The sequence below is a fragment of the Felis catus genome, chromosome F2 (assembly GCF_018350175.1).
Source record: "Felis catus isolate Fca126 chromosome F2, F.catus_Fca126_mat1.0, whole genome shotgun sequence".
Lineage (NCBI taxonomy): Eukaryota > Metazoa > Chordata > Mammalia > Carnivora > Felidae > Felis > Felis catus.
In genome coordinates, this window is record NC_058385.1 from 79,529,117 (window position 1) to 79,554,921 (window position 25,805).

Genomic DNA, 25,805 nt, shown 5'->3' on the forward strand with positions numbered 1-25,805 from the left:
AGCAGAGAAGCAAGGCGGGCCTTTTATTGGAGAACTTGTCACAGACACACAGACACGCAGGCCTGGCCAGGGAATGGCCCCGGGCCCCCCGACATCGGCCTGCTGGGGGCAGACTCCCTCCAAGCCGTCTCTCCTGCCGGGGCTGCCTCAGGGGGTTCCCTGCCTCACGTGTGCCGTCTTTTTCTCCTAGCTGGGTTGTGATCCCCAGGTCCCGGGAGCAGGTGCAGGGACCCCGGGGCCCGGGCCGGGTGGGCGCTGCGCTCTGGGGTTTGGTTAATGCCAGGCTCCAGCGGAGGGTCCTGCTGGCCAGTCCAGGAAGGGGTGAGGCTGCCGTGTCTGGGGCGCAGGAGAGAGGGGAGGAAGAGCAGGGGCCGAGACTGGGGCCGGGTGGAGGGAAGGCGGGGGCCAGGCCGGGCCAGCTGCGCCCACAGGAACAGGGACCCCGAGGGGGGCGGGAGGGGCTCAGGCCTGTGCGTCCAGGGCCCGCACGTGCACGCTGGGCAGGCAGAACCAGGATGGCGGCAGCTCCTTGCTCGCACTGTCCTGGTGGAAGTGGATGTGGAGGAAGAAGTCACCCGTGTACAGGAAGAGCAGGGCTCCGAGGCAGGCCGACTGGCCTGAGGGCTGCACCTGTGGGGAAGAGGGAGCGATGTCAGCCCAGAGCAGCACAACCCCCAATGCCACCAGGAGACCCTTCAACCTGCCTGGATGTGGGGGCAATGGGGTGGGGGGGAGGGCCCCCCCAAGGGCTTTCCTGCTGTGCTCCCCCAAGCAGGTGGCTGTCCCTCTCTGAGCCTTAGCTTCTGGCTTTGGAAGGAGCATAGCACTTCCCTCCCTGGACCATCCGGGGGTGCCGGCAGGGTGGGGAGTGGCCGGGGGGAGGTGTCATTTCAGTGGCGTGAGGGCTGCTCTCAGTGGACTTCCCCAGTTCTCCTGGGCCGCAGGCTGCCGCGAAGCGGGGGGCGCTGACCGAGAGGGGCAGGGGCCGGGGATGACGGCAGTAAGGCCCCAGGTCTCGCCATCCTGGTTCACGGCCAGGACTCAGTACACAGAGAAGTGAGCTACGTGAGGCCCACGGTGAGTCAGGGAAGTCCCCGTCCCCACCAGGGGAAGGCAGGGGGCACCGGGACAGTGGCCGTGGGGGCCGCTCTGGGGCTCACAGACCGCCACGCACCGCGTCAAGGTAGAAAGTGCTGGAGCCCACGAAGGAGACGGCATCATGCAGGTCGTAGTTGTGCACGCCATTCTGGTGGTCCTGGAAGGGGGCCACGGTGAGGGCGAAGGGCCCCACGCTGCGCGGGCTCTGGTTGGTCAGCCGCACCTCCAGACGCACAGGGTCGCCCACCCGGCAGGCTGCAGCCTCACAGTCACATGGCTGTCCGTCCACCAGCACATCTGCAAGGGTCACAGGACACGAGAATGTCAAGGGCACCGCCCAGCTGGCCTTGCTAGCCAGCCAGCCATCCAACCATCCATCCATCCATCCGCCCGTCCGTCCGTCCGTCCATCCATCCATCCATCCACCCCCTCACTTGTTCCCCCACGAACGCAGCCAGCCCCTCCGTGTAGGCTGAGTGCTGGGACACAGACATGTGGCCCGGTCCTTGCCGTCCTGATGTGCAGGCTGGAGGAGACAGGTGTGGGCACCAGATCTGTAACCCAGAGGGTGTGTGCCACGCTGGAGGGGCCCCGGGTCATCTAGGGGTCTCCCAGGTGCTCCTGCCTGAAAGGGCTGGACCGTGATGGCAGCCCGTGGGGGCTCCTGCAGGTGAGAGAGACTCAGAACCGCAGGGCAAGACTGTGGCAGGGGTGGCGCACGGTGTTTGTAAGACGAACAGCCAGTAGGCACCTGGCTGGGCCTCTGCCACACACACTGTTGATTCACACGCAGAAGGGCCTGCCCAGCTTCCCCCAGACACCCCAGAGGTGACAGGATGCCAGCTGGGGAAAGGTCTGGAACCCAAGGAGCAGAGCAGGGATTGGGGGGCAGAGGTGCAGGGGAGAGGGGGGTGGGGGCTGGTGGACCGGAAAGTGCCGTGCTGGGACCCCCAGCCCCCCGGAGCCCCCAGCGCATCCCAGTGGGACGATGGGAGGGGCGGTCTGGGGGACCTGCCTGGAGGCAGGGCTCGGGGGCACAGGCTGGGATCTGAGCAGGAGACGTTCTCAGGACAGGCAGATAAGGGGAGAGCAGACCCCGAGGAGAACCCCTGTGAAGACGAGGCAGAGACTGGGGGCCGCAGCACGAGAAGCTGCAAGACGCAGGAAGGAGCCTTCCCCGGGGCCTCTGGAGCGGAGCACAGCCCCGCGGCACCGTGACTTCGGCCTTCCGGACTCCAGACCCTGCTGCGTGGAGCCCACAGGTGGTAACTTCTCACGGTGGCCCTAGACGCCGACACGGCGGGTCAGGAGGTTGTGGGGGTCAGGGAGGGGGTCCTAAGGCTGCATCGGGACCTTGCATCACCCGGTACCAGTGCGGCTGCCAGCCCGCCTCACCGACCTCTCCCTGTCATGTCCACGGGCCCACGGAGGAGTGACGTGACCGCGACCCGCGGGTGTGCACGTCCTCACGCGTGAGGACTGCTTGGAGCCACAGAAGCGCTCCCGCCCACCCCGCCGTGTAACGATTCTTCACGTGCTCATGAGCGTGACCCCGTCATCACCACTTCCCATGGCGGGGGCCGGCTGGGGTCGCCAGGTGGCCGTGGCGAAGACCCTCCTGCCCGGCAGCCGGGGGGCCCGGGCATCCACATGAGGCTGATTCCTCACTCGGGGTCCTGGAGGCGCAGGCTTGGGGGAAGGTCAGGGTGGCCTGTCCTGGAGTGGAGGGGGGGAGATCCTCCCTCCAGGGCGAGTGCGGTCCTCAGGGAGAGTGTGCATCTGTGCAGCAGACCCTGCGTGGCCAAGCCAGGGCTCGGAGCGCATGAGCGTGTGTGTGCGTGTGTGTGTGTGCGCGTGTGTGTAAGAGCGTGCAAGTTATGGGTGGGAGTAAGTATTGCGTGGGGGGAGCATGCATGTGTGTGTGTATGAGTGTGCGTGGGAGTGCAAGTGTGCATGCGAATGACAGTGTGGGTGTGCGTATGAGTGTGCATGAGTGGGAGTATGCGTGTGAGAGCGTGGGTGTGGGTGGGGTGAGTGTGCATGAGGGGCAGCGTGCGTGTGAGTGTGGACAGAGAGGGGGCGTGCCCGGACGGGCTCCGTGGGCAGCTGGGTGGGGGGAGGGAGCTGCGGGTCCAGAATACCCCACGTTTCCCACCAAGCCCGTTCTTCCAGCAAAGCCTTCTGAGATGAAGTGCCCCCCACATCCTTTGTTTCTTGAGAATCACAAGCTTTTACGACACGTTACGGAAAACTTCATAGAAACAGTTCTAGAACTGTTTTTAGAAAAGTTCTAGAACTTTCTAAAAAGTTCATAGAAACAGAACTCATTTTCTGATAAACCCCCATAATCCCAGCCCTTCCCCCAGCCACACTCAGCGTCACGGTGCCGACTTCCATGTGTCTTCAGTACCGTGGCCCGGTAGCTGCTCTCTGGGACCACGGAAGATAAGCGTGTTCCACATGTTGATGTTTCCGTGAGCACATTTTCAAAGCCTGCAGGGGATTCCATTAAAGCAATAAACTAATCTACCCACCCAGCCCCACGCAGGCCGTGTCCACTTTTTCGGTATATAAACATCCCTGATGTACACATTTTTATACTGAGCTCTGTCTGGATTCCTGCCTCACGTTCCTGGGATACAGTGTCAGGAGTGGACATGAGTGAAAATATCTCTGAGAGTGTGGGTGTGGGGCGCCAGTGGAGACTGACCTCCAGGAAGCCCCAGGGCCTGCCCCTTGCCCACCCCACGTCCCCAGGAGGAGAACCCACTCCCTGCCGCCCGCCCCAGACCACTGGATAACATTCACTCGCTCTAACGTTCGCCACCCGCCCCACAAATCCCGCTAGCACCTGCAGCGAAGGTGACAGGAGCAGAGAAATGCGCAAGTCCCAGCCTTCAGAAAGTTCTCAGTCCAGACAGGCAGGCCACGAGCTGGGCCACGCTGAGCCACACAGCCAGGTGTGCAACGGTGGGGGGGGGGGGTGGGGGGCAGCTGCTACACGGCCCGGAGGACAGGCTGTCACCAAGTGCAGGCACAGGCCAGCCCGGTAACCCTAATGTCTGCTCAATGCTGAACTGGACGTGACCCGGCACCACCTAAACCTCTTGAATCAAATGGGGAAAATGGAGGGAGCAGGTGTCAGGGCGCCTCGGTTGGTGGTTCCATTAAGGGAAAGACACGATTATGTGCAAATCAGTGAAGGGTGGCTGGCTCATTACATCTCTGCTCTTTTTTTCCTTGCAGAGAATTGTGTGGGTCGCGGGCTTGCTAGGGCAGCTGAGGACTGGCCTCTGGCTCATCTGCAGAGCGGCCCCCAGCCCGCCTGTGGGTGCTGTTAACCCTTCCCTGGCCTCCAGCTCTGTCTGCCTTCCGCCCCCCACCCCGGCAGGGGAGAGGGGAGACAAGGCTCCGCACGCAGGTACTGGTGGTGACCTTCCCTCAGCACTCTCCAGAAGGAGCAGGGACTTGTGGCCAGGCCAGGGCAGCAGGGGTGGGGGACGGGCCCCTGGCTAAGCAGCAGGCTGGGCTGGGGTGTCAACTTTGCCTTGACCCTTCATCCTGGGAGAGGCCTCTGCCCACCTGAGTGTCCTTCACCTCATCTGCAAAGCTGGGATACTGATCCTGGCCTCAGAGGCCTGGCGTAGGGCTGACGACCAGAGAGAGAACAGAGGACCCAGCCAGGCCTTCCCTGCCCTGGTCTGAGGTGAGCAGTCCCCGCTGGGCCCCCAGATCTTTGGCTCTTACTCGTAGATGTGACTGCTGGGCCCCTGGGAAACAGGCTGTGGCCCTCCAGAGGGGCAGGACCCACCTGTCTTGCCACCTGCTGGGTCTTCCCTCACAGGGTGACAACTGTCCCTGTCATCCTGGCCTGAGGGCTGTGTCCTCCCTCACAGGGTGACACCTGTCCCCACCATCCTGGCCTGAGTGCTGGGAGTCCTGCACCCAGAAAACCCCAGGTACCAGGCAAACTGGGAGTGCAGGGCGTGCCCCCCCAGACCTGGCACCCATAATGACTGCCAGGGTCAAATTAGGGAACTTCTACGCTCAGAAAGCAGCTGTTTCCTTCCTTTCTGCAGTCCAGTATCTCAGATCCGGGCACCAAACCTTCCCAGGTCACTGGGAGGACACAGCGGGGCAGAGCAGAGGGCTGTAGTTCCTTGAGAGAAGGACAGGCTTCCTGAATCGAGAAGGGTGGTGAGGCCGGTCTCCCCTGGGACCCGGGGGTCGGGGGTCGAGGGCTGTTTCAGAAACCTGCTGAAGATAAGCCCAAAGATGCTGGGGACGTGGAGGATGCTGGCTGTGCTCAGGTGGGGTCTGTAACCCCACTGGCACTGCTTCCCCAGCACACGCCGGGCTCTGGCTCTGAACCGGGCCAGCTGTGTCCCATCCTGGGAGGAGGGCCCTTCTGGGCACAGCGGGCAGAGGCAGCCGGGACCAGAGGAGAAGACTGAGCTTTCCGCCAGTGGTTCACGGGACTCACCGGGAAGGGGATGGGGTTGGATAACTAAATACTTCTCAAAGGCGAGCTGTTCTGGAGTCATTTCTAACGTGCCGGGGAGGGGACGAAGACCACCCAGTCACCGCGGGCCTGTGGCACATGCTGGGCTCAGCTCCAGCTTCTCGGTTTGAGTCCTGTCTGCAGAGGCCCTTGTGAAGGCCTCCCCATCAGGTCAGCCCACTGCCTTCACACGGGGAAGGCGGGTGCAATGTCTACCCGTTCACGGCAAGACTGGGACCTTGAGAGCCTGGGACTGCGGCAAGACTGCGACAAGGAGCTCCCGCTCTGTGTGCACAGTGGACCGGCCAGCCGGCCCCCTGCAGGTGGGCGGGGACACCAGCGTGTGTGATGTGTCCCACGTAGGCGGCACGTCCCCACTCGAGTGTTCCCCCACGACCACCATGGTGCCTTTCTATGGCGTGTGGGGTGGGCTCATCTGGTGTCGGCGTGAGTGGGGCCTAATTTCTCCCCTTGACCTCCAGGGCCACCTGCCCCATTTTCCCCCACACTAGTGGGGACCCCCCCCATGTCCCTCTGCAGGTGGGGGTGGGGTGATCCTGCCGTCCGCGTCTGCACCCACCACTGCCTGCCTTCTCTGAGCCTCGGCTTCTGCTCTTTTAGGTGGGACAGCAGAACGCGTTTCGGGGGCTTTTGTGAGAATCAGGTGTGTGTGAGCGGAGCTGGGGGTGCACGGTGGCCTCAGGGCTGGTCTGACTGGTGCTGTTACCACTGTGACTGGCACCCACGCTGTGGGTACAGGTCGGGCCCATGGGGCTGTCACACCACTGCAGACTCCCCAGCACCCTTCTTCACCCAGAGGACTGGGTGTTGCTGGGGAGCGGGGCCTTGGCAGCGAGGGGCTAGGAGCCAGCGACAGAAGGGACAGACGCGCAGCCTGTGAGCCCGCACGGCCAGGACCCAGAACATCCCAGCCTCAGGGAAGCGGAGCCCCAGGAGGGGCCAGCCCACAAGGTGCCCACCTGCCCCCCCCCCCCATGCCAGCGACAGGTGCCCGGCAGCTGTGCACGGGGCACCCCCACCTGGGAGCGGAGAGCAGGAGAGACAAGTCTCCGGCTTTGGAGGGTCCCACCTTCCAGAACCCTGAGTCTGCTTTGCTGCCACAGGGATGGTGTGGAGACAGAATAACACCCCTCTAAAGATGTCCACATCATAATCCCTGGGACCTGTGGAATATGTTCCCTTGTGTGACAAAGGCACTTTGCGGCTGTGATGAGATTAGGGATCCTGAGATGGGGAGATGATCCTGGAGTATCGGGTGGGCCTGATGTCATCACAGGGGCCCCGCCTTGCACCTGATGGTCACACGGAGGCCACTCCACCTCGGCACCCACACCCAGCACATTGGTGCGACCGCTGGTCAGTGGCCACCACTCCCTTCTCCACCCTAGCCCTGGCCAGCTTCCTGGCAGGCCTCCCTATGTCCACACTTCCTGTTCTACCCTTTTCCACACAACAGTCAAAGGGACGGTGTAAAAATGCCATTCGATCTTGTCACCCCCTTGGTTGACCCTTGGCTGGCCTGTGGCTTCTCTTTATACTCAGAATGAAAGGGAGGTTCGATTAGACCATGGCTACTGACCCTGGCTTCCCAGGCCCTGCGTGGCTCCAGCCAGGGTCCCCCCACTTCCTGCTCTAACCACACGACCTCCTTCCTGCCCCTCCAGCACGCCTGGCACGCACCTGCCCTGGGCTTCTGCACCTGCTACCCTTGCCACCTTGGCCCTGTCCTCAGGCCATTTCGGACCACTCAGTGAAAAGTCTTCCTGTCCTTTTTCCTCTTCACGACCCCTCTGTCACCCTCGACATCTTATCTCTTGTTTACCCATTTGTTTAATATTAACTGTGTTCCTTCTTCCCTGGACACTCCGGGAGAACTGGCACCTGCTGTGTCCCCAGCACCAGGCCAGGCGGGCACTCGCTGCTTGCTATCTGCGGGGTGACTGAGAGGCCGGGTGAAGGAGTGCATGTGTGCGCTTTGGGGCTGGCCACGCCCTGCCCCCTTGAGGCCCCCAGTCACTCGTCCGTAACTTGTGACTCAGGGAGACTGGGCCGCGTCCCCGAAGTGCCCTGTGGGGAGGACGTTCGTTCAGATCAACCTGCCACTTCCTGGCTCCGGGTCCCTGACTCGTCCACCAAGCTTTCGTGGAGGACATTATTCATGCAGGAGAATCTCATGTTGTAAGAAATCTCCTGAGAGCAGATTAGTCTCTTCCCTCAAAGCATTAAATCGGGTCCACCTTCTCCCTCCGCCCCCGGCCCTGCTTCTCCTTCACTTTTAATACCAGCCAGAGTCACGGACTTAATTTTGTCTGGCCCAGAATTCTTCCCGAAACCGCTGCCACGTTTATGCTACAGCACGTCCCCGGGCTCTGGCAGAAGCACAGGCTATAAATAGAAGCAGGGATGAGGGAAGGGCCCCGGGGGGCCCACTCTGGAGAGGCGCGAGGAGGAAGAAGCTGCCGGTGCCAGCCTGCTCTTTGGCCGAGGGCAGCCACCGTTGGGTGGGGGTTGAGGTGCGGAGCGAGCCACGAGATGGGGGAGAGGTGAGCACCCCGGGTGGGGGTAGGACCCCAGGTGTTGCCCCCACCTGCTGGTGTCTTACTCGGGGCCAAGCCCTCGACTGGCAACCTCCTGTCCCTACTGGAGGGCACACAGAGCGGTGTGACTATTGCTAAGGGACCCTGAGGTGCAGGAAGCTGATACAGCTGCCAGGGCCTGGGCCCAACGGCCTGGCCCCTGGAGAGCCTGCTGTGGGCCAGTGAGGTAAGCAGGGGCTGCCCCCAAGTCCCCAGGGGAGACCGCCCGGATGGGGAGCCTGTCATCCAGGTCTCGGAATCGGTATGAGGGGCCGGGGTCCCGCTTCTGGGATAGGTCTCTGCCCTCCAGCGTCAGTTTCCTATCTCTCCCCAGGGGGGGCCAGAGCAGCTCTGCTTGGCCACGAAGGCTCCCGGGAGGCAGACACGGGGCTAGTTTAGGTCCCTGCCTGGGTTCCTGTCAAACGCTGACTCTGCTGAGCTCTGCTCCAGTTCGCAAGCGGTGCCAGGAAGGAGCAACCTGTTCCTGGTGCCTTGGAGATGCGGAGGTACGGTCTGGGGATGCACCAATCTACTGCATGCATTTCACCCCAGAAGTTTCCATGATCTGAAGAAGCCCAGAGAAGGTGGAAAGCGCAGTGGAAGGGGCTTGTCCCGACTCGGCCCCTGCAGCCAGGCCTCCGGTATGCCTGGCACTGGCTTCCCTGTTCTTGTTGGTTCCTCGAGCACCCGCTGTATCCTAGCTTCTGCTCGAAGGCTCCATGGTGTTGTCTCATTCAGTGCCCAGAACAACCCGCCGGGCCGGCACCCTCGCTGGTGCAGACAGTCTCAGGAGCTGGCCCTGCTGCGTGGTGGGCCGGGCCGAGCTCCCCCTGCACCCCTGCACTCCAGAGCTTTACTGAAATATACTTCACAGACCCCACGGCTCTTCCATTTACAGGGGACAATTCAATGTTGTTAGTACATTTCCAGAGCTGTGCAGCCATCACCACGGATGATTTGAGGATGTTCTCATCGCTCCAAGAAGAACCTCCATTCCCTTAGCCTCACCCCCCCTCCCCGTTCCCCCAGACCTGAATGACCACCGACCGACGTCCTGGCTCTTCTGGACTTCACCAGGAGGAGAATCACGCATATGTGGTCTCTGTGTCTGCCTGGTTTCACTCAGCATCCTGCCGTCAAGGGTCATCCTTCCTACCATAGGACAGGGCTCCCGTGTGGACATACCACACCTTGTTCATCTGTCCATCCGTCCGTCACCAACATTTGGGTTGTGTCCACTGACATCTGTCAGGAGCAGCGGTACCGTGGACTCCCATGGGCACGGTCTGCGCGGATGCGGGTCTTTGTCACCCCAGGGCACATACCTCAGAGTCGAGTCGCCAGGTCACATGGGGACTATATTTAACCCGAGGAGCCAGCAGGCTGCTTTCCACAGCAGTGGGACTGTTTCACATTCCCACCCGCAGTGCACGGGGTTCCGGTTTCTGCATAGCCTCCCAACACCTGCTGTTGTGGCCTTTCTGGTTCCAGCCACCCTAGTGGGGATGAAGCAACATTTCCCGATGGTTTCCTGGGTATTTCTGGTTTGGCCACGTCTGGTCATGCCGCAGCGGACCTTGCTGCCCCACGGGGTGGGTGGGTGTTCCGAAGGGCTCTTTTGTGAAGTCATTACTCAGCCTGCATAGCTGTGAGAACCTTCTGGAATCCCAAACCCTTAGCTCCCACTCCTACCGGAGCCCAGGACCAGACCCTGGGACAAGCAGGGTCTGAAAGTGTGGCTGCAGGTGAGGGGCAGGTTGGAAGCGGGGGTCACAGAATTGCAGGGGGGCCTCCGCGAGGAGAATGATCCCGAGGATGCGCAGGTCAGAGGTAGGCAGGCAGGCAGTCAGGCTCGGCTGCGAGGCCCACGGTTGTCTGTCCAGTCTGCTCTGTGCAGAGAGGCTATGTGAGGGGTCACGGGCAGGGGCGTGCTCCTAGCCAATCAGGAGACATCTGCTAACCAGCTGTGAACAGCCCTGGGGGTTCCGACCCACAGTAGACTTTTCAAAAGAGAAAGAACTTCCTGGCCGTGCTGTGTCCCGAGTGTCTGGCTTTCTGGGTCTGTGGTGGCGCTGAGCATATAATGGCGATGTGCCCGCGTCCACAGTCTCACCCAGAGCGGGCAGCACAGAGGAGCAGGGAGGGCAGGAGAGGAAGCCGGGGCGGGACCTCCTAAAATACCAGTCTGCCCCAAGATCATGTGCAAATCACCTTCAGGGGTAAAAAGGGTGGACCTCTTGCTCAACTGGCTTATGTGACAACCGGCTCACTTCTCCTTTAGGACCAGGCTCCCACGGCCAGCTGAGCTCAAACTCCTAGCAAGGACGCCCTCCCCGCCCTCCCCCCACAACTCGCCTCTCCCTGCCTTTGCTGACGGTAAGAGATGGGATGGCCAAGTAGACTTTAGGCACAAGTGTCTAATTTGGGATAAAGAAAAATTCAAGGACGTAAGAACAAAGCAATAGACACCAATTAGGTGAAGACCCAAGAACAGCTGAGGTGTCTCAGGTTTTGGAAGTTAAAGCAGACGCGAAACTTCAACTTCACAGGACACACGTTTTTCTCGTCCACATAAATTTGGGGTGGGCCTAAATTTTACAGTCACATTTGATTCAGGTGAGGCGTGGCTCAGGCATTAATTGAGAAGCTTTGTCACTCTTTAAATGAAGTGAAAGAACTTCAAGTGGACAGACAAGCGAATCCTGGGATGGGAGGAGAGGTAAGGTGAGGCCCCGGGTTGCACCCTCCTCCCTGGCAGCAGCTGGGCGGCTGTCCTGGGGCACATCTAGCAGGCAACTCTGCAGTTTCCAAGAATCCAGTAAAAAGTGGAGAATTTTCTCTAATGCCAATGTACTAGTCAACTGCCATATCTTTCCTCTTTACCAACAAGAGCCAAGTAACTGACCTTTTCTCTTTGGCTGTTAGGAAGCCCAGAGCCAATGGTGTACCAATCTAGACCACCACGTCGGCCCTCAGTGAGCCGTGTTGTAGTCTATACACGTACACACACGTGTGCACACGCACACACACACACACACACACACCCTCTCCTACAGGTCTTGACCAATTATGCCAAATATGGTCCCTTTTAGTCAAGGAATTTTCGGTTTAATTTTGCTGCTTTCTTGTATATTGAGAGAGGGTTTAGAAAAGAGGTTAGAAGCATGGACACGCCCAGGAGGGGGGGTGATGGTGTTTGGGACAAGGGTATCGTGCCCAGAAAGGCCGTGCACAGCTGGGGAGGGGGTGACAGACCACACAGCCCCCTCGCTGTTGCCGCGGCTCTGTGAGCCTCCAGCACTGGGGGAAGCGAGTCTTTCCGTCGGGTGTGCTGCTCGGACGGGGCTGGCCGGAGATGGACAGTGGCCGGCAGGAGGAGGGCCAGCTTGTCTGCCCAGAACCACAGTGCTGTTTTCGGAGAGCTCAGCTCCCGGGGTTCCTGCGGGTCACAGGGCTGGAACACAGGCTCTCTCTGCCCCCATCGGCGACTGTCAGGGTGTGCACCAGTTGAGGCCGGAGCTTTGCTCTCAATCCACCAAATGGCATGCATTTTTACCAGTTATTGAGGTAGCTAATTAGTTCATAAACCAGAATGCCTCCTCCTCGGCATCCAGGGAGGGAGCCTGTTCAAGGCCCACACGTGTAATTACCCTCAAGTGGAGAACAGCTCCTGAGGAGCCGTTTGGCTCTCTTGGGTAAATAATTTACTTTTACAACTTTTCATTAAAGATTAAAGGGAATTAAATTAAAATTAAGGCGGGTTGGACTGGCAGAGGAGGCCCGTGCCACTCAGAATTCTCTCACCGAGAGGCTCTCCGGCCTCCTGAACCCGGCCGGCCATCAGCACGCCTGGCACAGGGCGTCCAGTGCTGCGGGGGGCTCAGGGGGCGGAGTCCAGGGTAGGGGTGGGGGCGAGCTCTGGCAGGAAGGGAGCGCTGCCCCCAGCAGACAGGTCTCGGGCTGCATCCTGGCGCGGCCCGTGGCTGCCTGTGGACCACAGCGAACCACCGCCTCGAACACAGGGAGAAACACGCGTCCCCAACACCGCACACTGGTCTGGGGTCCCAGCCGCAGACACCCTCCACAGCCTCCAGGCCGGTGCCCTCAGGCCACACAGGTAGATGGCAGAGCTCAGATGCCAAGCGGAGGGCCAGGTGAGCCCCTTCAGAAGCTGCTTCCTCAGCTGAATGCGGGCACCAAGCCCGCACCACCTGGCACATGGAGTGGAGGAGACACACGAGGGTGAGGGCGGAGCCTGCCCAACAGGCATGGGGGCCTGGGGCAGGGGACCGCAAGGCAGTGGCTCGGAGCACACTGACACGGCTACCTCAGTGGCAGAGGCTGTAAGTAAGGGCAGAGCCCCAGCCCGGGTCCCCCAGGCACCAGAGCCGGTGCACACCCCTCGCCCGAGGGCTCCACGCTCACGGCGGTGCCTGCAGCTGTCTGCACCCACCCTGCCGTCTGTGCTGGGCTCCTGTCTCCTCTCACTGGCACGCAACCTCCCAGTTCTGCATCTCAAAGCCCTGCTCATACGCCCCCTCCACCAGGGAGCCCTCCCTGCTCTTCCCTCAAGGAACACTTGCTTGAACTTGAGGTTCTGGTGGCAGAGGCCGGCCGGGTATTCACCAAGCCATGCCCTTTCCTCCTGGGCACACAGCAGCGAGTGTGAACACGGGACTGAGTCCTGCTCAGGGGACAGCTGGGGAAATGACACCCCCCAAACCTGGCCCACAAACACATCCGTCCCACAATCCCCATCTCCACAGAGAAGACTAGAAGTGGAGAGAGGGGCCACAGAAGGGGCAGAACTGGGGTCCCCCACTGAGCTCCAGAAAGGCCCCCCCAGAACAGCATGAACCCTAAACACAATAAGGTTGGTGTGAGGTCCCTGAAAGCTGCGGCTGTCACAACGCCGAGCCGTGACACCCACAGGCCTCCAGCGCTCGCGTGCCCAAGCTCCCGACACTCGGGAGCATGGCTCGGAGGCCTCGCTGGGTGCACTGCAGCCGGGTCCCCGCTCCTTCCTAGGGGACAGGGAACACACCGCCCAAGGGAGAGGAGCCTCCAGTGTGCCCGCCCCCTTCAACCGCCTGGATTTGGACACGCTGAGACAACCGGAGATCAAAGGGGAGAAAACCACGGAGGACGTGCCTGTTGGCTGGTAGCATTAGGCAAAGACGTCTTTCTGAGAAGGAGAAGGAGAAGGAGAAGGAGAAGGAGAAGGAGAAGGAGAAGGAGAAGGAGAAGGAGAAGGAGAAGGAGAAGGAGAAGGAGAAGGAGAAGGAGAAGGAGAAGGAGAAGGAGAAGGAGAAGGAGAAGGAGAAGGAGAAGGAGAAGGAGAAGGAGAAGGAGAAGGAGAAGGAGAAGGAGAAGGAGAAGGAGAAGGAGAAGGAGAAGGAGAAGGAGAAGGAGAAGGAGAAGGAGAAGGAGAAGGAGAAGGAGAAGGAGAAGGAGAAGGAGAAAGAGAAGGAGAAGGAGAAGGAGAAGAAGGAAGACTCGTCTTTCGGAGAGTGTGAAATGACTCCCCCGTCCCCGAGCAATGTCTGTGCCTTGTCACTCTCTCAGGTTTCATCTTTTCTCGGGCCTTTCTACACAGAGCCGGCCTCGCCACCCGGGGAGCCCTGGCACAGCTCCGCGCTCCTGCACCCAGCCCTGCTCTCGCCGCACGACGCCATCCCAGCCTCGGACCCCCTCGCCTGCGGGGCCAGCTCACACGGGGCCTCCACCAGGATCTGCAGGCCTGCCACCGGCCAGGCCCCAAAGCCAGGACTCCGGCCTCCTCGGCTGCCCAGCAGAAGACAGAGGGTTTTCTGGAGAGAAGACATCAAGTGACGTGGGACGTAGGAATGAATGATGCCGACTGCTCCTGCAGAGTAGTCCAGACCAAGGTGAAGGCGGTCTGCTTCTCCCTCCCTGTGGTCGCTCTCCCCCAGCACCCTGAGACCACCTCCACATGTCAACCCCCCACAGCCATATGCAGTGCCCCTCAGAGCCTCCCCTCGCTGACTCCTACTGGCCTCTTCAAAACTCAGCTCAAGCAGCACCTCCTCCTGGAAGCCTTCCTACATACTGCACCCAGCTCCTTGCCATACCGGGAACTGCCCCTACTCAAGAGTTTTCTGTTGACAGACTGCCTTCGGGCGGAGACTAGCTGCTCAAGGGTAGGGGCTCAGGGTTCGTTCACTGAACTAACTGAAGAATGAACTCAGCCAATCCACCGCTTGCTGTGTGACCTTAGGTAAATCACTTAACCTCTCTGAGCTTCCCTGTCTGCTTCCTTATCTGCTACATGAGAGGAACGGGCTGGATGATTTCAAAACGGGCTATTACTTTATGGTTCTCATGCCTGGGCTCAGCCCCTCCAAGTGCACGTCCAGACCCCTCTTTCTACTGGGCCAGGGTGGGACGTCAGCTCCCACAGTATACCAGACACTGCCAGGGGCCTCCCCCCACTCCCACACACAGCCCAGGGCCTGACATCTGGCGGGTCAACGTTCATCATGTTGGACAGACTCTTCGAGTGGCAACAGCCCAAGCTTGCCACAGAACCACAGCGTCCCGGAGCACACACAGTCAGTGGGGAATGACTTGGGCCACCAAAGAACCTTCCGAGCGGCCGGAGAGGCCAAACCACAGGGGCAGCTGGACAAACAGGGTGCTGGTGAGCCTGCTGCCCTGTGCTTAACTGGGAACAGGGTCAGGGCTGCTCCCGGCCGTGTGAATGGGTGCCCCAGGGAGTCCATCACTGCCTTTGGTTCACAAGGACACGGTCAGGGGGCAGGGTCCCTCGCCTTCTGCCTTCCCCGGGGCGAGGGCCGGCAGTGCAGGAATGCATAGGGGGTGGCAGGCCCGGGGAGCTCACGGAGTAGGGGGAGACTGAGCCCTGCATAGACCAAGGGCAGGGCAAGGAGCCCACCAGCCCACAGCCCACCCCAGGACAGTACAGGGGGACGTCAGGGCAGAGACTCCTGAGGGTTAGGCGCCCCAGGTGTCCCAGGGTGACACGTGGGATGCGTGCTGGACCTGAAGACCCTCGTCGGAAGCGATCCCCCTGACTGAGGCTCCAGGAGCAATGCTCCCAGCCTGGGCTTCTCCGACTAGGGCTGAACATCCCAGAGGCCCCAGAGGGCAGGATGTGCATGAGATCCCAGCTCTCCCCGGTGGAGGCATATGCCCTGCAAACGCGTGTGTATTTACCGCATCCCTGAGGCAGGTCTCCCTGCGGCCCTGGCCAGCTCCCATCTGCTGGTCCTCCGTGGCCCCTCGGCCCCCGCCACCCCGGCACAGAGACACATGTCCTCAGGCCGCTGCCCCTCTGTGTTGGCTGGGTTCTCTCGGGTGTGCAGAGGAGGAGCCTGGGGCCAGGCAGCACCTCTGCACGCACAACCCCTGGGGCTGAGCTGGGCTTAGGCTGAGGGGGCGTCCAGGCAGACAGAGTCGGAGAAGGGCCTTGGCAGGCCCCACAGCTGGCCTCTGGGCCTCTGCTCTCAGGACAGACCTCTTGCCTGTCTCCACCGACGGGTGGCTTCCCTGAATGCACGTTCTAGGCCTGGGAGGGCGGGATCTGGGAGTCCTGGGATCTCCCCATGGCCCGAGGGATGTGTCCTGAGGGGCCACTCTGATGGCAGCTGTCCACCAGGTCAGGCAGTGCGCTCTTGGGGGGCGCTGTCTTGATGGCGTGAGTGGCTGCTGCGGGTCACAGCTGTCACTGTGCCGCCTCGAGGGGGCACTGATCCCATAGCAAGTGTGGATGACCCCGCCAGGGCAACCTGGCTTCCCACCCGGAGGCTTCCGCACAGCTATCCCTGGAGGAAGGGCTCCCTGGTCCTGTGACCACACAGACGACACACAGCAGCTGCAGGTTTGCAGAGAATGCTCAGCAGGAAGGACATGCCCAGAGGGCCCTGCCTGGAGCTGCTGTGGACGAGGACTGACAAGCCTCAGTCTCCTCATCTGTAGGATGGGACGAGACCGCCCACCCGGCAGGGATGCGGGACGACAAAGGGCTGCAGAGAGCAGGGTGCTCTCTGCGTGCAGGCCTACGCAAGCACGCTGTCCCGCTCGCAGCGTGGGGGTGCTGGAGCTCTGAACGTCCTCCGAACTGCAGTCTGGGCGACCCCGGCTGTCCCCGCCTATCCCTGCTGTGTCCCCATATACTGGGAGCCCCAGAGGCAGGGGCTGAGGTTCACCCGTCTCCTGACCAGCGAGTGCCTGCGAATGAAGGGATGTGTGAGGGGAGGGACGGCGCCTTCCTGTGGCCGCCGTTGGCCTCCGCACTCCCAAAGTCCCCCTGCAGTGGCCACCACTACAGCACGTTGACTCCCACTCTCTCAAGGCTCCCTGTGCACCTGGCACTGTTCTCAGTCCACTGGACGGATGATCCCATCAAGCCTCCCAAGGGCGATAGGACAAAGGAGTCTTACTGTCCCCATTTTACAGATGAGGCGCACAGAGGTCAGGTCACCTGCCAGAGCCGAGATTCAATCTGCAGAGCTCACGCTGCTTCCTTCTGCGTGCCTTCATCTGTTCCCTGCGGCAGCGGCAGCCAGTGACACAGGCAGGAAAGACTGCCCCGTGGACCCACAGGCACCGAGTGGGACTCCAGCACAGGAGCCAAGAGCCCTCGCCCCTCCACCAGGCAGCTCAGGCAGGGCTCTGCTCGGAGGCTGGCAGAGGCCAAGCAAGAGGGGAGGAGGCCTTTTCGAGGGCAGCGCCGGGGCCGGTCAGCGGGGCCGCAAAGGCCGTCCTGAGGAATAACTGGCCTGCTTCCTGCTAAGCCGACCAATATGCCATTGAGTCCAGCCTGGGGCGCCTGGGTGGCTCAGTCGGTTGTTGAGCATCCGACTTTGGCTCAGGTCATGATCTCGTGGTTTGTGAGTTCGAGCCCCGCGTCGGGCTCTGTGCTGACAGCTCGGAGCCTGGAGCCTGCTTCGGATTCTGTGTCTCCCTTTTTCTCTCTCTGCCCCTCCCCGCTCATGTTCTGTCTCTCTCTCTCTCTCTCTCTCTCTCTCTCTCTCTCTCTCAAAAATAAACACTTAAGGGGCGCCTGGGTGGTGCAGTCGGTTAAGCGTCTGACTTCAGCCAGGTCATGATCTCGCGGTCCGGGAGTTCGAGCCCCGCGTCAGGCTCTGGGCTGATGGCTCAGAGTCTGGAGACTGTTTCCGATTCTGTGTCTCCCTCTCTCTCTGCCCCTCCCCCGTTCATGCTCTGTCTCTCTCTGTCCCAAAAATAAAATAAACTTTGAAAAAAAAAATTTAAAAAAATAAACACTTAAAAAAAAAAAAGATTTTGAAATGAGTCCAGCCCATCCCAGCAAAAGGTTATGGGTAGCCCACTGGGTCGGCCCACCTGGCCATGTGTCTGAAACTTCTGGCCCAATTCTGTCAGCTATCAGTCTGAAAATCACAAAGGATTTCTCAGCTCTGAAACGACCAGCAGCCAGAACTGAACAGAACACATCTTTGTGGGGATCAAGAGGCCAGGGGTGCTCAGGGGTCAAGATTATAGCTCCTGGAACTGACCACAACTTGGCTCTCAGACAAAACCGGCCCTTCCAGAAACCAGGTCACCCATAAGCATCCTTGCTCTAGGTATCAGGGCCGTCCTCTGGCCCTTACTCATTTCTCTGTCTCTGTGTGCTACCCACCTGCTCCCAACACCAGCACGTACCCATTGGCAACAGGGTCAGGCTCCTCTGTTTCACCTACTGAAGTTGTCGACCATGGCTTTGTTGTGCCCCCAGCTAAGGTGACCCCCACAGCTCCTTTTAATCTGCCTAGCTATTGGGGTTCCTGTGCCCACAGGATCTGGATACTTCATCTCTGTCTTCATAAGCTCAACCAACACTAGACTACGTGTCCCATCTACCCACCCACTCACTCGCCCATCCCATCCATACGCTCACCCACTCATCCATCCACCACTCACCCATCCACCACCATCTGTCCACCTATCTATCCATCTACCCAGCATGCATCTGTCCATCTAACACCATCCATCTATCCATCCATCCATCCTCCCTCCCTCTGTCATTCACTTTCCATCATACTTCTTGACTGCATTTCCCCCCTTTACTAATTTGCTCTGTTCATCCTTCAGGGTGGGATAACCCCAGTGCCTGCTAAACTCTCATTCCCCCTTTAGGGCCTAAATTCACTACTGTCTCCAACACAAGCCTTTCTTACTCCTTCCAGATTTTCCTATGTTTTCCTGGGGCCTTGACTGTGCCGTTACTCAACTTCCTGAGTCAAGTAGGCCACACTGAGTCTCCCCTCTGCCATTTATTAGTTGCTTGCCCTTTGGAGAGCTACTCATTTTAGGAGCTCCAGAATCCTACTTGGAATACAGACTGAAGGCAGATGGGGACTGAGGGAAAGTGCCTGCCCTCTGCACACCGCCGGATGGATCATGTCAACCCCCTTCCCTCTCGCAGCAACACAGCTGGCTTATACGATGGCTCACTTATCTGTTGGTCTGTTTCCTCAGCTGCAACACAACCGTATTGTCTGTACCTCCCAAGCCCATTTCTTGGCACTTAGTAGGCATTCAATAAACATTTGCTGCATTGAACTGACTGCATTATGCCAAGTATGGACCTGTGAGCTGAGAACCACAGGGACAGAGAGACACTCTGGAGCAGTCCTGGTTCATCTGGCTTGGGGGACCCGAGCAGGCGGCAATCGCTCAGTGGCACAGCCAAGGTTGCCCTCGGTCTCTGGGCCTCGGTTTCCTTCTGTAAGATGTGGCAGTCACCTGCGGCCTGCAGAGCCCTTCCCCCGCCTGGTCTCAGCCACCTAATCAGCAGCCAATGTCACCACAGACGCACTGACGGCATAAACCCTAGACGACTACATCTACCCCCTCAGAGACAGGAGCGCTGCCCCCAGGAGCATGGTCTGTGGGGGCCACTGGCGGTCCCCATCCCAGGCACCGCTCCAGAGCGAGGCCTTAGTCCCCCAGAGGCTGGCAGTGCTGCCTGTAAACAGCCTGGACTTAGGAGCACTGCCCCACCCAAGGTCACATCTCCTTCTCCAGGCTGCCTAGATCCAGGGACTGCTGGAGCGGGGTGACGAGGCCCGACCCTTAGTCCCTGGGGGCCATCCCCGCTCTAGAGCTCCCGTGGGCCGGCACCTCAGCCCGGCTCCTCCCTGCCTCGCACAGGGCACAGTGAGCCAGTCTCCACCCCAGTACGGGCCAGGGATCTCGACCCAGGATGCAAGCCAAAGGTACAGCTCCCTTCCCTCCTGTTGGTACACAGCCAGCCTTCCAGTTTGGGTTGGAGACTTAAACCCCGGTGGAACGTCTTGCTGTAAAACGGACCAAAGCACCACACGCACACAGCACCCTTTGGTGATTACGGGAGGTGAACCACAGAAGCTTCGGGGTACGTGGCGCTGTCACCGCCTGGGGGCCCAGGAAGGACCGGCAGGGCCACCTGTTCTGGTGGTCAGGGGCCAGTGGACCAGCGGGTGAGGAGACGGGCAGCCAGGAGGGCACCGTGGCTTGGCAGAGCAGAGGGGGAGAGGCAGGCAGGGACGGCGAGCTCTGTGCCGGTGGGCCTGTGTGCACCCTGCTTCCCTCTGCTGGCCCAGCGCTGGTGGGCCTGCTCCTTAGCCGTTCTGTGCTGGGTGAATCCGGAACCCGGGATCACACGGAGCACACGCTTCGAGGCGAATCCGGAACCTGGGATCACACGCTTCCAGGGGCAGCAGGCAGCCTTGACTACCAGCACGCTTGGCCTGTGCTCATTGGTGCTGACGGTCCTGGAAGGTGTCCGTGGCCGCCCTGACGGGGCCCGTGCGTGCCATGCCGAGGGCGCCCTCGGCTCAGGTCCTCGTCCACTTCTGGGGCTGCTGGCCGGGCTGTGGCTGGTGGGCGCAGGTGCTCCCCCTAACAATGCGGAGACCAGGGGGCCATCCTACCCTCTCATGGCGACGACACCCTGCCGCGGCTGGTGCACGCACAGAGATGGGAGCAGCCAGCGTCCGATGGAGCTTTAGTGCGCTGTGTGGCCAGAAGACAAGGAGAGGGTGGACGCTCTTGGTAATGGGCACGATTCCTGGCCTGTGAGTGTGCCTGGGCTCGTCCTGAGTGAGGCTGGGCGCTGCCCTGGGTCGTGGGTACCCTGTTCCTGGGCTTGGTCTCTCCGAGCCTGCTTGATGACCCTGAGCACGGGGCAGAACTCGTCCCGCGTCCAGACGGACCGCGCTGCCCACAAGTCGCGCACCTAGTAGGCGCTCAATAAACGCTTGCTGGCAGACATGCCTTGTCGTCCCAAGGGGATGCCCCGGCCCAGGGCAGGGACGCTTCCCACAGACGTGCTCTCGGGGGCTACCGTGGGCCCTGGGGCTGGGAGGTTTCTCCAGGAATTGAAAAGGTCGTCCTGCCAGAGCGACCTCATTTATTATTTTAAACAACGCGGGGACTGTGCCGGGGGCCCTGAGGTGGCCTCCTGCAGAGGAGAGGGCGGCCGGGAGGGGAGTTACACACAAACTACTCTTTGCCCCGTTCTGCTTACGAGGCAGTCCTGCGACACACCCAGCCGAGCACCCGGGCCTGGGAGTGGCCTGCACCTGCCCGCAGGAGCTGGGGCTCACGCCACAGGGTCTGCTGTGGGCAGGCGGCCTGTGGTGCTGGGCTCTGTCTGCTCATCTGAGGGAGTACGTGTCGCCCTGCCCGTCTCGCCACGGAGGCGAAACGCCAATGCCCGGGCTTGGTTCAAGTACAGACCCTCCCACCATGCTGGCGCTCACACTGGCTGTGCGGCCGCAGAGACGAGGTCCCGGCAGGGAGGCGGATGCAGACCCGGGACGCAGGAGGGATGGCCCTCCCGCCTGTGATGCGCAGGGCAGCAGGGTGGGGGAGCCAGGGGCCGGGGGGTGCGTGGGGAGTGTATCCTGGGGACGGGGCGTGGGTTTTGGGCAGTTCTGGAGCTGGACAGGGGGGACAGCCAGTCAGCAACAGTGCACGTGATGTCACTCAGCCGCACAGATGCTTACGTGGTTTTACGTCGTGTGTGTTTTACCCATGTCAGGAGATGTACGGAATCCGATACGTTAAAGTTATAAATAAACTGCCTTACACATTTTAAACTGCATGTAAGCAAGTCTGCAAATGGGCCAAATGGAATCAAAGGCTCCCCTAAAGAGACTGTTAACATACCAGATTCATAAACGACATCGCAAGACACAGAAGTTCACGTGAAGGGCTTACGGAAGAGCTGAGATTTGGAATTTAATGTCATAAATCAAAAGGGTTTTTAAAACTAAAGCTAAGTCTTTGGACAGTTTTTTCTATGAAAGAGAAAACATCCCCAGGAGCTTGAAAGCCTCCCATTTGACGCCTGGAGCCCCCATGACCCCTGGCCCCGCCTCCAGCCAGCAGCCGTGGGCCCCCACCCCTGCCAGGGTACCAGCCCAGGGCCTCGACTCTCCGGTTCAGCAACAATCACCTGGCACTTCTCAGAGCCCCAGTCGTGCTCCCCCGTAATCCTGTCCTTCCCAAAATGGGCCCACAGCTACCTGCCTCCACTGTTTTGGGATGGGGGACGGTTAACTGACCATTCCTGGCCCCCCAACCCCAGAGAAGGGTCCCGGGGTTGTGCCATCAACCACTCTCTGGGATGCTGAGCGACAGCAGGTGGGGCTGGGTCTCCCTGCTGTTGCTACAAGACACAGCCCTGTTGCTTCCTCTGCCCCCCCCCCCACCCCGTGCTCCCACCCCCAAGGCCCCAGCAAGCACTCAGGGGACAGTGAGGTCTCCAGACAGATTGCTGTTTTCCATTTCTCAGAACACAGTGGTAGGTTCGTGTATCAGCGCTGAGCAGGGCCTGTGCTTTTCAGGAAGATCCTTGGGTAATGGGCCCCTCGCTGGGCCTCCAGAAGCTGACTCGGCGGTGGGCAGGGCAGTGGGCAGGACAGGGCAGATGTGCCCAGCAGTCTCATGGGCAGCGGTGTGGCCGGGGAGCCCTGCACTATGGTCGAGGCCCAGAACGGCCATCCAGGTCGAGGTCCAGAACGGCCTTCCCTCGGTGGCCGGCCTCTCCTGCTCCCGCTAGTCGTGCACCCCCAGCCCCCCAACCCTCACCGCCACCACTGGCTCTAGACGGAGCGCCTGGCCCCGAGCTGACCCCCAGACCTCAGAGAAGGGAGGCCCTGGGGACTGCTGTGGTGACAAGTGTGGACCTCTGTGGGCCAGGAGCATCGTGGGGCCGCGCGGCGGGCCTTCAGCTGGGCAGCGGGGGGACGTGAGGAAAAGCAGAGGGCGGGGTCCGCAGGGGTGGCGGTGGGGGGACGGAAGTGAGCGCAAGCGTGAGGTGACGGGAGCGGTGAGGCTGCACGGGCCCTGAGGAGACCGGGAGTGTGGGCTGGGGACCCCGAGGGAATTTGAGGGGCGTGCCTGGCGGCGGCTGACCATCCCCCCCGGCCCGGGCAAACGTCAGCCCGGCTGCTCTGTGCCCTCCTGGCCGCGGCCTGCCAGCTGGCACCGTCCACCCTCTCGAGACGGGTTAGGGAGACCCCTGCCCGCGGCGTCTGAGCACACGGCCTGCCCCACGTGTCCTCTTGGTGCCTCTTCTGCCCGCTGACCCTCCTCCAGTCCCGGCTGTTGCACGCGGACAGACGTGGGCCTCATCTCTCCCCACTCTCTGTCGTCCTGACCCCCGCAGCAATGGTCTGGAACAGTCTCCCTTCTGTTTCAACAAGCATCACCTTCTCTCTCATGGTACACGGCTTCCGCACCCCCCCCCCCCAACAAGCCCGGCTGAAGGGTTAACACGCGCTCCACCCCAGCCCTAGGCAGGACGGGGAGACCCTGGACGATACCGGGCAGGGTGTGGACTGCCAGATAACGGGCCTGGGTTTCAACCCCAGCCCTGTATCTGTGAGCCCAGGTCACGGGGACGACCGCATGCCGGGGCCTGACCTCCGGGCTTCATCCAGATGTGAGGTGCACGTGTGCAGGTGTGTGGCTCACATAACCTGCTCTCTGGGGGCTCCAGGGAGGCACGGCTGGGCGGGGGGCAGGGCTTGGGGTACACGGTGGGGGAGCACGGCTCCTTCACTCTCGGTCCTTGAAACACCAGATGGAGAGAGCAGAGGGTGGAGAAGAGATGGTGGGAGGGCCCAGGCTGAAGGGCTGCAGGGGGCTGGGTGCCCCCACCTGTCCCCTCCCTCTCCAGGACAGGCGGAGAGTGTCCCCACAACCCAGCGCCCCAAAGGACGCCGGGTCCCTGGCAAAGCTTCCGGCGTGTCCTCAGAGGCCCTGCCCCTGCTTCCTCCTCTGTGAAGCCCTCCTGTACCTGCCCAACTAGAGCAAGGCCCCCGTCAGTCCCCCACGCCAGGATGCGCCTTGCTCTGAGCCCTGACCACTGGTCCTCAGCATGGGAACGCACCAGGCTCCACTAAGCCGGGCAGCGAAGTTTCTGACCCTCAGTCCCTGCTCGGGCCGGGCCTCCAGGGGGACTTGATCGGCGCCTGCTGAGAGGATGGAGCGGCACACTTAAACCCCTTCTGGGTCACAGCACTTTCCGTCTTGCTGGTGGTGACTTCTGCAGGTCTGTCCCTACTACATAAAATCCTGCCCTTTTTTCCCCTAGCCTCAGGCCCTGCACTAAGTTTGGGGTGAGGGTCTGCTAAGCTTCTTATTCTTAGGCTGGGGAATTCTAAGAGAAGCAATCTTGGCACAGTCGGAAAATCCAACCCCCACCCCAATAAACGATGTCGACCCTTATGTACAACTATGCACATCTCATCAGCTGTTTGCAGACCGGTTTTTCATTTACAGAAAATGAAAAAATTAGAGACAGAGAAGTCCCCAGAGATGCAGGAGGGGGGTGGTGGGGGTAGGGATGGGCCCTGGTGGCTGCCTTGCCGCCCCCCCTCCCCAGGGCTGGGCACAGCCACTCATGGGACATGGGACGTGGGACGTGGGACGGTCACTTTCTAACACCAGAGCTGGGGCGGAGCACCGTGCTAAGGCCACGCCAAGGTCTCAAGGCTGGGGCGTGGCAAGGCCAGAATAAGGCCTGTCTGTGGGACTCCATCAGGTCCCGCCCCCGTCCCCTCCCACGGGGCCGTCTCTCAACCTTCCTTGTCCAGCAGCAAAGGTCCAGGGATGGCTGGGAGGAGGTCGGCTCGCTCCGAGGGCCCGGACCGGGAGGCGCTCAGGAAATGGCTGATGAGGAGCAGAGACCCCAGCCCTCCCCGTCCCGGTGCAGCTGCTGCACCTCTGCCCACCTGAGCCAGGCTCCCCGGGGTTGCCATCTGCCGAGGGCCACGGAGACGTCCCTCCCTCCCGGGCTTGGGAGACAGGCAGTGTGTGGGAACAGCCCGTTCCCTGGGGGCTGGCGGCGGGTTGGGGAGGCTCCTAACCCTTCAACCAGGACATTGAATTAGGGCCCCAAGCTGGTGCTGGTGTCCTCAAGCGGTCCCATGTCACCTCACCCTCTGTCCCCGCCCCTGCACACGCCCTGGCCCCGGGTCCCCCCAGCCAGCCTGAGGGCCGTCTCCCTGTCGAATGCAGACTGTGTATCTCAGGGCAGCCCAGCACGTGGCGGCTGGGCCACCGCGAAGGCAGACAGAGAGACGGAGCCTGAGCGAGCCCGGCGCAGGACCGCCTGCCCGTCGTCCCACAGAACCTGCTGGGCTAAGTGAGCGAGGCCAAATGGGCTGCCCCTGAAGAAGTTCCCTCGTGACGTTCCAGGTGCCCAACCGAGGGCCCCCGGGAGCTCCGAGGCGCCCACTGGAAACGTGGCAACGCGGGCCGAGCCACCCGGAGCGGGGCTCTGAGGCCGACGCGGGCTGAGCCCCTTAGTCCTGAGCAGCTTGAGGGGCCCCTGCAGCCGGCTGCTCCCACGCCTTCCACCCACGGCCCACGACGACACGTGAAGAACATCTGAGGAACCCCGACTGCACGCTGGGTGTAGGGGACCCCGGGGCCCCGGCCCAGGCGATTCACGTAGGGTGGGCTCTCAGCAGCGCAGAGCTCGGCGGGGACTGGAGGTCCCAGGGGCGACCTCGCTGGCCGTCCTGCTGGCCTGGGGGCGGGTCCTGGTGTCCCACTGCTCTGAACGGTCGTGCGGAGCCGGGCTCCGGGGCAGGCGCAACCCGCACATGCACGTGCAGTCCTGTGGCCGGCCGTGGGGGAGAGAGCCCCGGCCCCGGGAGGCTCGGCGAAGGCTCGCCCTCACCCGACACACAGCCCACGCCCGCGCCTGCACCACACCTGCCGTGTCTGGTGGCCCTGCTCCGCCGTCCACCCCAAACACGGCACAGGCCCCTTCTCTGGGTGGTGTGAACTGGCCTGCGGCTGGGCCCTCGCCCCGGCCCTGCGATCCGCGCCCCCCAGGCCTCGGGCGACAGCGTGGCTGCCATGACCACGCGGGACCACCTCCACTAGGTCGTGAGTCGCCTCGGCCCCTCACCTCTGAGGTCGGGTCCGGTCCACACGGCCAGCCATCTACCCCGCAGCCCCGCGTGGGTGCCTGACGGACCCTGCGCTTCACTCCCGCCTCCACCCCATCTTGAGAAAGGCCCAACAGCACCTCTACGCCTCCCCCTTCCTCATCCTCTCCACCCACTCTATCCGCCTACACTGCACTCCAGAAATCA

The 25,805-nt window shown here is 61.4% G+C and overlaps 1 protein-coding gene across 6 annotated transcripts in view; it reads right to left on the reverse strand.

The window, feature by feature from the left end:
* The window catches only part of TRAPPC9 (trafficking protein particle complex subunit 9), a 568,648-nt gene continuing 542,843 nt past the window's right edge, over positions 1–25,805 (reverse strand). For all 6 annotated transcript variants that reach the window (XM_023248408.2, XM_045049847.1, XM_045049848.1 and 3 more), the window contains 2 exons: positions 1,175–1,395; positions 1–630 (listed from right to left, as the gene is read on the reverse strand). In XM_023248408.2, the coding sequence (XP_023104176.1) occupies positions 463–630; positions 1,175–1,395 (389 nt within the window). In that variant the 3' untranslated portion in view covers positions 1–462. The remainder of the gene's footprint in view (positions 631–1,174; positions 1,396–25,805) is intronic.